General features: G+C 43.7%; 1 protein-coding gene across 10 annotated transcripts in view; it reads left to right on the top strand.

The window, feature by feature from the left end:
- LOC135528211 (ankyrin repeat and SAM domain-containing protein 1A-like) overlaps positions 1-13,408 on the top strand; it is a 118,239-nt gene that overhangs the window by 34,426 nt on the left and 70,405 nt on the right. For 9 of the 10 annotated variants that reach the window (XM_064957145.1, XM_064957147.1, XM_064957146.1 and 6 more), the window contains exons 2-4: positions 732-812; positions 2,499-2,655; positions 3,633-3,698. In XM_064957145.1, coding sequence (XP_064813217.1) covers positions 732-812; positions 2,499-2,655; positions 3,633-3,698 — 304 coding nt within the window. The remainder of the gene's footprint in view (positions 1-731; positions 813-2,498; positions 2,656-3,632; positions 3,699-13,408) is intronic. The other variant, XM_064957142.1, reaches the window with a different exon arrangement.

Below are 13,408 nucleotides of genomic sequence, written 5' to 3'. Positions count from 1 at the left end.
TCTCAGGCGCCGCTCCAGAATCTCTCTTAAGTGTTTAATTGGGTTGATCTGGTGACTGACACACACACACACACACACACACACACACACACACACACACACACACACACACACACACACACACACACACACACACACACACACTTTATACCCCCTATGCTCCTTTGAGACCCCTCTTTCAAAGTCACTGAGATCTCTTCTTCTAGCAGTGGTAGACAAAAATATCTAATTTACATAAGCATTCACACTCCTGAGTCAATGCATGTTAGAATCACCTTATGCTGTGATTACAGCTGTGAGTCTTTCTGGGTAAAGTCTCTAAGAACTTTGCAATATTACAATATTTTCCCATTCTTTAAAACGTTATTCATGCTCTGTCAAATTGGTTGTCAATCATTGCAAGAAAACCATTTTCAAGTCTTGCCCTGAGTCAAATCTGCAACTCGGACACTCAGGAACATTCACTGTCTTATAAGAAACTCCACTGTAGATTTGGCTTTGTGTTTTAGGTTCTTGTCCTGCTGATTGGTGAATTCATTTCCCAGTGTCTGGTGGAAAGCAGACTGAACAAGGTTTTCCTCTAGGATTTTGCCTGTGCTTAGCTCCGTTTTGGAATGATTTTTATCCTGAAAAACTCCCCATTCCTGAAAGGAGTAATTAAGCTCTTCCCTCACCTGAATTATACATTGACCTTTGTTACATGATCTAATGTTCCCTCTTTCTCTCCACAGTATCTGGAGGGGTCCTAATGTAAACTGTGTGGACAGCACTGGATACACTCCTCTACACCATGCTGCCCTAAATGGACACAGGTCGGTCTATAGCAAGTCCTGTTCTTTCGTCATGGGAGTTTAGATTGATTGCCATTGGTGTGAGTTGGGGCCACCCTGTGTGAAATGCAGGGCTTGACATAAGCTTTCTTTTTCACTGGTCCATTGGACAAGTAGGACAGATTTAAAGTGAAAGCTCACTTGTACAACAATTTAAAACATATCTGTAACACCATGGGCCAAAACGGTGACGGAAAAATTGTTTCAGCAAGGAACCACTCCCCAAATTACAATTCATTATTATCACTGGTATTGACAACGCAAGGCTGTTGGTTCCTGATCCCATGTATTGTATCTCCTGCCGTTGTGGCCTTGAGCAAGTCACCCCACAAAGTAAAATACTGTGCTAATAGGCTACTGTATAAAATGTATGTTGTCAACCCTTCATCTGGAGAGCTACTGGGTCTGAAGGCTTTTGACCCAACCCCGCTTAAACATACCCGAGTCAGCTTATCAAGGTGAGTTTATCGAGTCAGCTTATCAAGGTGAGTTTATCGAGTCAGCTTATCAAGGTGAGCTTATCGAGTCAGCTTATCAAGGTGAGCTTATCGAGTCAGCTTATCAAGGTGAGCTTATCGAGTCAGCTTATCAAGGTGAGCTTATCGAGTCAGCTTATCAAGGTGAGTTTATCGAGTCAGCTTATCAAGGTGAGCTTATCGAGTCAGCTTATCAAGGGACTCTTAAGCAGGTGATTCTTTACAATGTGTTAGTGCAGGGCTGGAGCAAAATTCTGCACACCCAGTAGCTCTCCTGGACTCTCCTGGAGGATGGTTTGCCACCCTGTAACATTACAGTTACAACCCAATACTTTTTTTTGTCTCTCTAAAATCATTCCCTCATTCAATGAACGAGGAATCAAATGGCTGAGGTGGGTGACTTTAAAGTAAGGTAGCTAACTAAGACACGTTTCCCTGTTTTGTTTGGCTAGAATATGTCATTTTCAGGGGAGATCTTGACAGCATATGAGTTACTTGTCAAATAGGCTATTCTCAGATTATTTATTTTTTACAATGTCAGAATTGCATGGCCAGTATTGAATAGATGAAAATCCCAGCTTTCCAATGGTGCCAGAATTAGTTTCACCCCGTTTTGAGCGTTTTACAACCGGAGTATCCAGCATTAGTTTCATCTGCACACCCGTATCAACGGTGTGGCGGCCATTTTATGGTTGAACACAAGTGACTGTGGGAAGTTGTTTCGGACATTGGATATGACAATACGATGAATACATGCTAATACCTAAATAGATAACCAGCAAGATAACCAGCCGAACTACACAATATGTTTGTCTGATGTTTATAATTATTTTACCTCCCCCAGGCTCGCTTTAATAAATATGAAACGCATCGTGTGACTGCATGATTGAAAAACCGCCCGTGCCTGTCAATGCAGGCCTACAACAATTATTTGCCGATGCATTCTGCAGAGATTGGGAGGACAGTGTGCAACATATCGCATCCACGTTTTTTACATGTTCATTTGGACAACTTAAATCTATAATCTGCTTGTCCCACAATGTGTTTTACTTGCCCCAGGCAAGAGGACAAGCATTAGTGTTGAGCCCTGAAATGCTATAATTATGGGGTTAACAATGACACCGTTTACTGTCAACATCACCTACATAATGAACATGTAAAACTCTTCTGACCCCGTTTGTCCCATCCGCAGTGAGGTAGTGGAGGCGCTGCTACGTAACGAGGCCTTGACCAACATCGCTGACAATAAGGGCTGCTACCCCCTGCACCTGGCCGCATGGAAGGGGGACCAAAGGATCGTCAGGCTACTCATTCACCAAGGCCCCTCACACCCCAAACTCAACGAGCAGGTCTGACTTCCCCCTACTACCTGTAGCTCCCTTTTCACTATCCATGTTCCCCTTTCCCACGCCTCAGAGTAGCAATGTTTAAAATAAAAAATTATCAATCTGATCTGTGTATGAGAAGGAAGGAACAGGTCTGTGCAGTTAACGTTTCATAACTCACGAACTAGACAATGAGCTCTAGTGTTACTTCCTGTTCCTGTTAGTCACATGCAGTTTTAAAGAGCGAGATCTGGCCTATACAGCTCATCATTCATTTACACATTAAACCTCGCTGAGCTCCTCTCTATAGAATTAGTTTTCAACTAAGTACAATGTAGACGGTCTTACTCGACTCGCTCTGTCTGTGGTTTGCCGAAACCATTTGCCTTTCTTTGGGAATTGCATTTTGTAGAATACAGTATGGCATAGTTTGTTTTTTCAGTGCAAGACCATACACATTAACTGCATTGCAGCATGAATTCACATGCACTAATATTTGTGTTGAAGCGACTAGACGCCGGCCAAGTGAATGTGTCTTGATTGATCTGTTTATGTTGTAACGTGTTAAAACCAGGCATGGTGTGTAGAGACTGCAAACTGCATAACCACCAGCAGCGCCTTCAGTCTTTAACCTGTCCTTTCTGTGATCTCAGTATCTTTACCATTTGGGAAGAAATGACCCATTATGAGACAATGGAACAAATTAAATCATAGCCATAAAGTTTACCATCACTGTAGTACTTACCAATAGTACTTCAGAGACATTTGAGTGTATTAGACTGCCAGTTTGCAGCCATGTTAATGTATTTCTTTGATCCATTGCCATCACATTTCGTGTCATTTCTCTTCAACACTATGCCTGTTCATAAACACCTGTTCATTCATCAACTCAACTTTGTTCATATTTCTGTTAATTTATCTTGATACATTTTTGCAAGTGACTGTCATTCATTGCCTGTATGTGAGTGAAAAACCATTGCCTCATCTATCTTCCCTCCTAGAGCTCCTCTGTAGAGCACAAAGAGTTGAAACGCTGTGGGCCCTTTGACCTGCATATTAATGCCAAGGTGTGTACCCAGATAGACAGACAGACCAATTATGCGCTTTCCTGCTTCCAAAGTATGCACACAGCTAGTTGCGCACCAGCTGTTCGCCATGCTTGGGTTTGATGCTTGGGTTTGATGCTGAGCTTGCACTGCCGGTCTGTTTATCAAAGATAAGAGAACTGGACACGGACTTTTTTACTTTTTCTGGGCACATTTCTTTTGATTTCTTGGGGTTCTTTCTCTAGATAATTTCACCTTCTGGCAGGCGTAAGGCGGTACGGCGTCCCGTCAAAATAAATAGTGGGGGTACGTCGTACCGGTAAAACATGAGCCTATCACGATAATTAAAACAAAAATGTCAACAAACTGGAGGCTATTACAATCATTTTGATCATTACCGCATGTCAAAGGCATGAAAAATTAGCAAATGGACTTGAAAACGGGTGGATTCGATTTACAGTACCAGTCAAAAGTTCGGACACTCTTACTCATTCAAGGGTTTTTCTTTATTTTTACTATTTTCTACATTGTATAATAGTGAAGACATCAAAACTACGACATAACCCATGGAATCATGTAGTAACCCAAAACATATCAAAATATATTTTAGATTCTTCAATGTACCCCACCCTTTGTCTTGAAGACCGCTTTGCACACTCTTGGCATTCTCTCAACCAGCTTCATGGGGGAACGCTTTCCAACAGTCTTGAAGGAGTTCCCACATATGCTGAGCACTTGTTGTCTGCTTTTCCTTCACTCTGCGGTCCAACTCATCCCAAACCATCTCAATTGGGTTGAGGTTGGGTGATTGGGGAGGCCAGGTCATCTTATGCAGCACTCCATCACTCTCCTTGGTCAAATAGCCCTTACACAGCCTGAAGGTGTGTTTTGGGTCATTGTCCTGTTGGAACACAAATGATAGTCCCACTAAGCGCAAACCAAATGGAATGGTGTATCGCTGCAGAATGCTATGGTAGCCATGCTGGTTAAGTGTGCCTTGACAATGTCACCAGCAACACACCCCTACACCATCACACCTCCTCCTCCATGTTTCACGGTGGGAACCACACATGCAGAGATCATCCGTTCACCTACTCGTCTCTCCAAACACGGCGGTAGGAACCCAAAATATCAAATTTGGACTCATGAGGCTAAAGGACAGATTTCTACCAGTCTAATGTCCATTTCTCATGGTTCTTGGCCCAAGCAAGTCTCTTCTTATTGGTGGTGTTTAGTAGTGGTTTCTTTGCAGCAATTCGACCATGAATGCCTGGTTCACAGTCTCCTCTGAACCGTTGATGTTGAGATGTCTGTTACTTGAAATCTGTGAAGCATTTATTTGGGCTGCAATTTCTGAGGTTGGTAACTCTAATGAACTTATCCTCTGCAGCAGAAGTAACTCTGGGTCTTCCTTTCCTGTGGCAGTCCTCATGAGAGCGAGTTTCGTCATAGCACTTGATGGTTTTTGCAACTGCACTTGAAGAAACTTTCAAATTTCTTGAAATTTTCCGTATTGACTGACCAGGTCTTAAAGTAATGATGGACTGTTGTTTCTCTTTGCTTATTTGAGCTGTTCTTTCCATAATACGGTCTTTTGGTCTTTTACCAAATAGGGCTATCTTCTGTATACCACCCCATGTCACAACACAACTGATTGGCTCAAACGCATTAAGAAGGCAAGAAATTCCACAAATCTAACTTTTAACAAGGCAAGGTTAATTGAAATGCATTCCAGCTGACTACCTCATGAAGCTGGTTGAGAGAATGCCAAGAGTGTGCAAAGGTGTCAAAGGCAAAGGGTGTCTAGTTTGAAGAATCTCAAATATAAAATAACACTTTTTTTGGTTATTGCATTATTCAATATGTGTTATTTCATAGTTTTGATTTCTTCACTATTATTCTACAATGTAGAACATTGTAAAAAATAAAGACAAACCCTTAAATGAGTAGGTGTGTCCAAACTTGACTGCTACTGTATATCCTACACTCCAAAATGCATTGTAGTTCGACCAGAACACTGGCAGAGATGAGTGGCCGACAGCATAAATGATGGCCTAATGATAATCGCTAAATGTCCTTACAATTTCTGGTGTTTTGTGTAACAGATGTCTCTTTCCATTCACCACTGTTTGGAGGCTGGAAATGTGTTGTGAGTGGATGGATGTGCGCGGGTAGCCTAGTAAAGGAGCCTTCTTAAGTGATTGTTTGTCAAACTGATGAAAACATCATGACTGGTTGGGTTTATAAAAGGCAATACATTTTAAATGATAAATCTTTACGACTAGGCCCACAGAGATCATACTAATATTATACAGTATTTGTAATTATATGATTAGGCCCATAAAACATTTTTGAGGTCCGTACTGGGAATAAATTCATTCTACTTTCACCCCTGCCTTCTGGTTACTGAGAAGTAATTGTTAAAGTTGAATTTGCGATGTTATTACTGTTGCTGCTGTTGTTCCATAGTCCATTTTTCTGTTTTAACAGTCACATGATGTTGAAGAACTTTGATGATCATCCTCTTTGGGATCATCCTCTCTCATTAGTTATGAATATGAATCAATCCCTTGGGGACAGAATAGGGATGTGGCGGTCATGACATTTTGTCAGCCGATTATTGTCATGCAAAAGACTGCCAGTGTCATGGTAATTGCCGTTAATTAACATAAACACGTTTAGCATCTCCTGGTCTCCATCAACACGTTTAGCATCTCCTGGTCTCCATCAACACGTTTAGCATCTCCTGGTCTCCATCAACACGTGTAGCATCTCCTGGTCTCCATCAACACGTGTAGCATCTCCTGGTCTCCATCAACACGTGTAGCATCTCCTGGTCTACATCAACACGTGTAGCATCTCCTGGTCTCCATCAACACGTTTAGCATCTCCTGGTCTCCATCAACACGTTTAGCATCTCCTGGTCTCCATCAACACGTTTAGCATCTCCTGGTCTCCACACCTACAAGCTGCTGATGCGTCTTTGGAACTTCTACTTTAAAGTCTAATAAACCAATTGAATATAGAACATCACAATAAATCCATTATTTATTTGAGAATGGCCCTTTATCAAATGGGCAGGGGGAAAAAGACATGTCCCCTGCATTCACTTGAATAGTGAATGGAGGCCTCACACGTTCCTATTTTCAATGATGCTCTCTCTCTCGCTTTCTCTCTCCTCTCGCTCTCTCTCTCTCCCCTTGTTCCTGCAGCTAACCAGTGCTTCAAATCAAAGTTTATTTGTCACGTGCGCCGAATACAACAGGTGTAAATCTTACAGTGAAATGCTTACTTACAGGCTCTAACCAATGGTGCCAAAAAAAAGGTATGTGTAGGTAAGTAAATAAATAAAACCACAGTAGAAAGACATTTGAAAAAAGAGTAGCAAGGCTATATACAGACACCTGTTAGTCAGGCTTATTGAGGTAGTATGTACATGTAGGTATCGTTAAAGTGACTGCATATATGATGAACAGAGAGTAGCAGAAGAGTAAAAAGAGAGGTTGGCGAGTGGTAGGACACAATGCAGTTAGCCCGGTTAGCCAATGTGCGGGACCACTGGTTGGTCGGGCCAATTGAGGTAGTATGTACATGAATGTATAGTTAAAGTGACTATGCATATAAGATAAACAGAGAGTAGCAGCGGCGTAAAATCTTTTTTGTTTCCAGAGGGGGAATAGGCTTTGTCGTGCCCTCTTCACGACTCTTGGGCCAATCTAGTTTGTTGTTGATGTGGACACCAAGGAATTTGAAGCTCTCAACCTGCTTCACTACAGCCCTGTCGACGAGAATGGGGACGTGCTCGGTGCTCCTTTTCCTGTAGTCCACAATCATCTCCTTAGTCTTGGTTACATTTAGGGATAGGTTGTTATTCTGGCACCACCCGGCCAGGTCTCTGATCTCCTCCCTATAGGCTGCCTCGTCGTTGTCGGTGATCAGGCCTGGTGTGTCGTCAGCAAACTTAATGATGGTGTTGGAGTCGTACCTGGCCATGCAGTCGTGGGTGAACAGGGAGTACAGGAGGGGACTGAGCACGCACCCCTGGGGAGCTCCAGTGTTGAGGATCAGCGTGGCAGATGTGTTGCTACCTACCCTCACCACCTGGGGGCGGCCTGTCAGGAAGTCCAGCATCCAGTTGCAGAGGGAGGTGTTTAGTCCCAGGATCCTTAGCTTAGTGATGAGCTTTGAGGATACTATGGTGTTGAACGCTGAGCTGTAGTCAATGAACAGCATTCTCACATAGGTGTTCCTTTTGTCCAGGTGGAAAGGGCAGTGTGGAGTGCAATAGAGATTGCATCATCTGTGGATCTGTTTGGGCGGTATGCAAATTGGAGTGGGTCTAGGATTTAGATAATGGTGTTGATGTGAGCCATTACCAGCCTTTCAAAGCACTTTATGGGTACGGACGTGAGTGCTACGGGTCTGTAGTCATTTAGGCAGGTTGCCTTTGTGTTCTTGGGCACAGGGATTATGGTGATCTGCTTGAAGCATGTTGGTATTACAGACTCAATCAGGGACAAAAAGTCAGTGAAGACACCTGGCAGTTGGTCAGCACATGCCCGGTGCACACGTCCTGGTAATCCGTCTGGCCCCGCAGCCTTGTGTATGTTGACCTGTTTAAAGGTCTTACTCACGTCGGCTACGGAGAGCGTGATCACACAGTCGTCCGGAACAGCTGATGCTCTCATGCATGCCTCAGTGTTGCTTGCCTCGAAGCGAGCATAGAAGTGATTTAGCTCGTCTGGTAGGCTCATGTCACTGGGCAGCTCGCAGCTGTGCTTCCCTTTGTAGTCTGTAATAGTTTGCAAGCCCTGCCACATCCGACAAGCGTCGGAGCCGGTGTAGTATGATTCAATATTAGCCGTGTATTGACGCTTTGCCTGTTTAATGGTTCGTCATAGGGCATAGCGGGATTTCTTGTAAGCTTCCGAGTTCGAGTCCCGCACCTTGAAAGCGGCAGCTCTACCATTTAGCTCAGTGTGAATGTTGCCTGTAATCCATGGCTTCTGGTTGGCGTATGTACGTACAGTCACTGTGGGTACGACGTCCTCAATGCACTTATTGATAAAGCCAGTGACTGATGTGGTGTATTCCTCAATGTCATCGGAAGAATCCCGGAACATGTTCCAGTCTGTGATAGCAAAACAGTCCTGTAGTTTAGCATCGGCTTCATCTGACCATTTTTTTAATAGACCGAGTCACTGGTGCTTCCTGCTTTAATTTTTGCTTGAAAGCAGGAATCAGGAGGATAGAGTTGTGGTCAGATTTACCAAATGGAGGGCGAGGGAGAGATTTGTACGCGTCTCTGTGTGTGGAGTACAGGTGATCTAGAATTTTTTTCCCTCTGGTTGCACATTTAACATGTTGATAGAAATTTGGTAGAACTGATTTCAGTTTCCCTGCATTAAAGTCTCCGGCCACTTGGAGCGCTGCCTCTGGGTGAGTGGTTTCCTGTTTGCTTATTTCCTTATACAGCTGACTGAGTCCGGTCTTAGTGCCAGCATCTGTCTGTGGTGGTAGATAAACAGCCACGAAAAATATAGCTGAGAACTCTCTAGGCAAGTAATGTGGCCTGCAGTTTATCACAATATACTCAACTTCAGGCGAGCAAAATCTAGAGACTTCCTTAGATTTCGTGCACCAGCTGTTGTTTACTAATATGCACAGACCACCCCCCCCCCCCCCTCATTTTACCAGAGTGTGCTGTTCTATCCTGCCGGTGCAGTGTGTATCCTTCTAGCTGAATATCCATGTCGTCATTCAGCAACGATTGCGTGAAGCATAGAATATTACAGTTTTTATGTCCCGTTGGTAGGATATTCGTGATCTTACCTCGTCTAGTTTATTGTCCAATGATTGCACGTTGGCGAGTAATATTGACGGTAACGGCAGCTTTCCTAGTTGTCTTCTGTGGGTCCGGACGAGGCATCCTGCTCTTCGTCCTCTCCGTCGGGATGTCTGCCCTGTGGGTTGTTTGGAGAATATCGTGTGAGTCCTGCTTGCTGCTGTTGTTGTTGAAGAAGTCTTTGTCTAATCCGAGGTGAATGATCGCTGTCCTGATATCCAGAAGCTCTTTTCTGTCGTAAGATTTGGTTGCAGAAACATTTTGTACAAAATAATTTACAACTATCGTGAAAAATAAACCAATATCGCACAGTTGGTTAGGAGACAGTAAAATGGCGGCCATCTCCACTGGCGCCATCTTAATGTGCTTCATTTGGGAAACCAGGTGAAATCTGTTGGGGAGCATCGATATTAACATGTTTTCTCAACAAAACCATATTTCACTAAACTGTTGACAGCCCCCCTGCGCGCTGGAGAAAGGAATAAAGGAGGGAGGGAGAGAGAGAGAGAGAGGAGGAGATGGAAACACATGGTGGTGATATATTCTATATAGCTAATGGGAATGTGTCACCCAATTGATTAGGAAAATATTTTTTTAAATCCCTATTACTAGGCTGAACAAAATCAAATACGAATTCAACAATTGTAGGCTAACTGTAAACCGCCCTGCACAATCAATGAACCAACAGCATGGCCTTGGGCTATATGTTCTCTCCCAAAATCATGGATCGACATTTAGAGCGTAGCATAAGGTAACCAGTCCAGCCAGTATGCATGATAATACAGTCCACACTCAAAGGAGATTACTCAAATTTCTTTAAGTATGTACCAAAGATACCTTAAATCAGTTTTGTTTTTTCCTTTTTCTGCCATGCGGTAGAATTGTATTTCGGGCCTGGGCTCATAAGCTTATGCATTAGCATGCATCATCTCTAATGCTCTCTGCTCATATGCATAAGCACTGGGTGTTTTGAATGAATCATCACCTTAGAAAGCGCTGTTGTTGTGTTTTGACTTTGAAACAACATCCACTACAACCATGTTTTACACTGTTTCAACCTGCTGATGAACTTCTTTCTTCAAACTGATCATAACAGTAAGGTGAGTTTTAGAAGTATTTTAGGCCTTCTGATGTGACTTCCCATTGCATTTGCATTGATGTCAGAGGGGTTAGAGGGACAATGGAACCCTGAGTACAATAAAGCCCTGAGGACCAGGCCATTAGAACCTGCTGGAGGGACAATAGAGCCCTGAGGACCAAGCCATTAGAACCTGATGGAGGGACAATAAAGCCCTGAGTACCAGGCCATTAGGACCTGATGATAGTTAGCAAGTCTGGTACTACCAAAGCATGTCCAGAGTGCATAAGAGGAGATTACCATGGCTTAACAGTCGTGGAATTTTGCTGCGGTGATACGGCCACCGCGCAGCCCTAGGACGGAACCACACCTCGGAATGGATGCATGTTTATCCATCGTTACGATGAGATTTTAGTGACGTAGGTGCTGTGTGTCCTGAGTCATGTCTGACCTGTGCCTTTTCCGTGGTGTTGCTGTTTACTTTCTACTTTGTGCACTAGACATGTAGGTGCTCTTGTTTTTCGAGGGTCATTTACATCCTGCTGTATGTGTAGAGGCACCATTTAACATTCAATCTCTCCTAATGACAGAGGCAATGTCACATTCACAGCAAATTGAGGCTAACACCATCACTGGAGTGTTGAGAGTTCAAAGCTTGTGTTTTGTGGCAAGCATCTTGAAATTAAACTCTTTGAAATTGTGTCACATTTCCTCAGTGCTAACTTCCACGTCTTAGTTTTGGGTGCCTTAAAGCGGCATGCAGAATATGTTTTCCCAAAAACTGCATCATGGTGTTGGGACCATCAAACATGTGTAATTAATGCTCTTCTTAATGCAAACATTTTTATATGTGGTTTAGTTGACAGACTGACCAGTTGCCGTCTGTGGAGGTTAGCTTCTCTGTTGGTTTTGGAATACAGCAGTATCGGGTCCAATACCTGGCCACAGCAGACCTAAATAATGGATCAACTGTAATGAATACACTGTAAATCAGAAACATGGATGGATGCTCTGGCAGTGGTCACAGTGGTGGTTATTGTGATGGCATCATGTGACTGGGGATCTCTCTCTGGGTCCTTCCAGTTCCTACCATCTCAGTTGTGTTGTTAGAACCATAGAAACGTCTTCCAAGGAGAGGGAGCTTCTCTGTGTACCTGTCTCTTTACATCAATGTCAGGCAGAGTGTGCTCTCTGCTGAGTGTGTGTGTGTCTATCTCCCTCTCTGTTTTTCTGCATGAGAGTCTGTACCACTATGGAAGAGGGCAAGGGAGAGGCGGGGCGTTGTCATGGTAACCGTGCCACGGCTGATTGGTCATGCAGCAGCGGTGACTGACCCAGTGGAACACGGACCCGAAGTTAGCTAGCTAGAGATGGTAGGGGCAGTTGTGGGCATGGATTTATGGAGGAGGGGCCTTTAAGTGCAGGCTCTCCCCCTCAGGGAAGCACCGTAGCTCAGCCTGGACACCGCTCCAACAGCCCCCTCTCTCTGTCCTCATGGCCCCGTGCTGCCCAGCTCTAATATTTATTCAGCTTTGATACAACAACGCTCTCACAGTGTTAACGTCTCCAATGGGCTTGCCACTTTGATGATATTCCAATAGTGCCCCAATAAGGAAAAGCGATTCATCATAGATGCGGCAAAGAGGTCAAACAAACTCGACCAAAACATTGGAATTGCCGTGAAAACGCATGGGGGAAAGATCCCGAAACTCCTCATTGCCCCAACACTTGTTCATCGTCACCAATCAGCTGCATTACAGTTAAAAACGACTTTGACTACCACCACTGATTTCTGAATGCTAGCTATGCTAACCAACTCATACGAACAGGGGTTAGCATTTAGCAATCACTTCTTTTAAACCTGAAAAGGGACAGCTTCTAAATGTTTTGCAGCGAAAACAGCCACATATATCCAAATTGGACTTAAGTAACCACATTGTGTCCCTGTTACGAATATCCAGATTTGTTGAATGTGTGACAATATGGTCAATGGAATGGTCTGCATTCCATTGACTCCTTTTCCACATCCATGGAAGCTTGATTGTGCCCCCAGGGAGCCCCTCTCACCCAGACTGACCTAGATAACCTAGATTTGTCTGTTTAATATTGATCTGGGAACCAAAAAATAACACCTAGTCATCATTACTTGTTTATTGTTGTTCTCTGGCTCCTATTTTAAAAACAATGTTTTCTATAGAAAAAGCCTTCTGTCTGATAGTGGTGGTATTTGCAAGGTACGTGCTGCTCATGATGAAGTATTTCAATGCTGCATGTCTAACAGTCTTCGGTTTCCAATATAGGTCACCTGTCTGACAGAATGTAACTTCAGATGGTTGGCTTACTGCTGTAAATATGAACACTGACACAGTCACCGTCATGCAGCCAGCTCCCCAGCTTTACACTCTCTATAGAGAGTGAATGAGATGGCACTGGCACCGACTTAAAGACACACTAATATACACACTGCTTGCCGTAGACCTACAGTGTCCTGAAAATAATACCAGAGACCCTAAAAAGAAACCTGTGTGAAATTTCAGCAAGTTCAGTGTGTTTCACACCAGGTATGAGACCTAATATTGAATGGCAATGTGAAGTATTTTTTTTAAAAGACTGCTGCCTTATCGGAGTGGCCAGCTTGTCTGAGGAGGGGAGGTCTTGCTTGCCGCGGAAAAACACTGCTAGCGTTCACACTGGCTTCACCTCAGCCCTTGTGTAGATCTGTCTATTGCCACACAGCCCCTTTTCTCACCCCTATCTCCCTCATCATTCCTTTCTCCTTTGCCATACAGATATTAGATGCTTGAGGCC

The sequence above is a fragment of the Oncorhynchus masou genome, chromosome 33 (genome assembly GCF_036934945.1).
Source record: "Oncorhynchus masou masou isolate Uvic2021 chromosome 33, UVic_Omas_1.1, whole genome shotgun sequence".
In the NCBI taxonomy this organism is placed as follows: Eukaryota; Metazoa; Chordata; class Actinopteri; order Salmoniformes; family Salmonidae; genus Oncorhynchus; species Oncorhynchus masou.
Note: the sequence above shows the minus strand (reverse complement) of the source record. Positions and strands in the feature narration are given on the sequence as shown.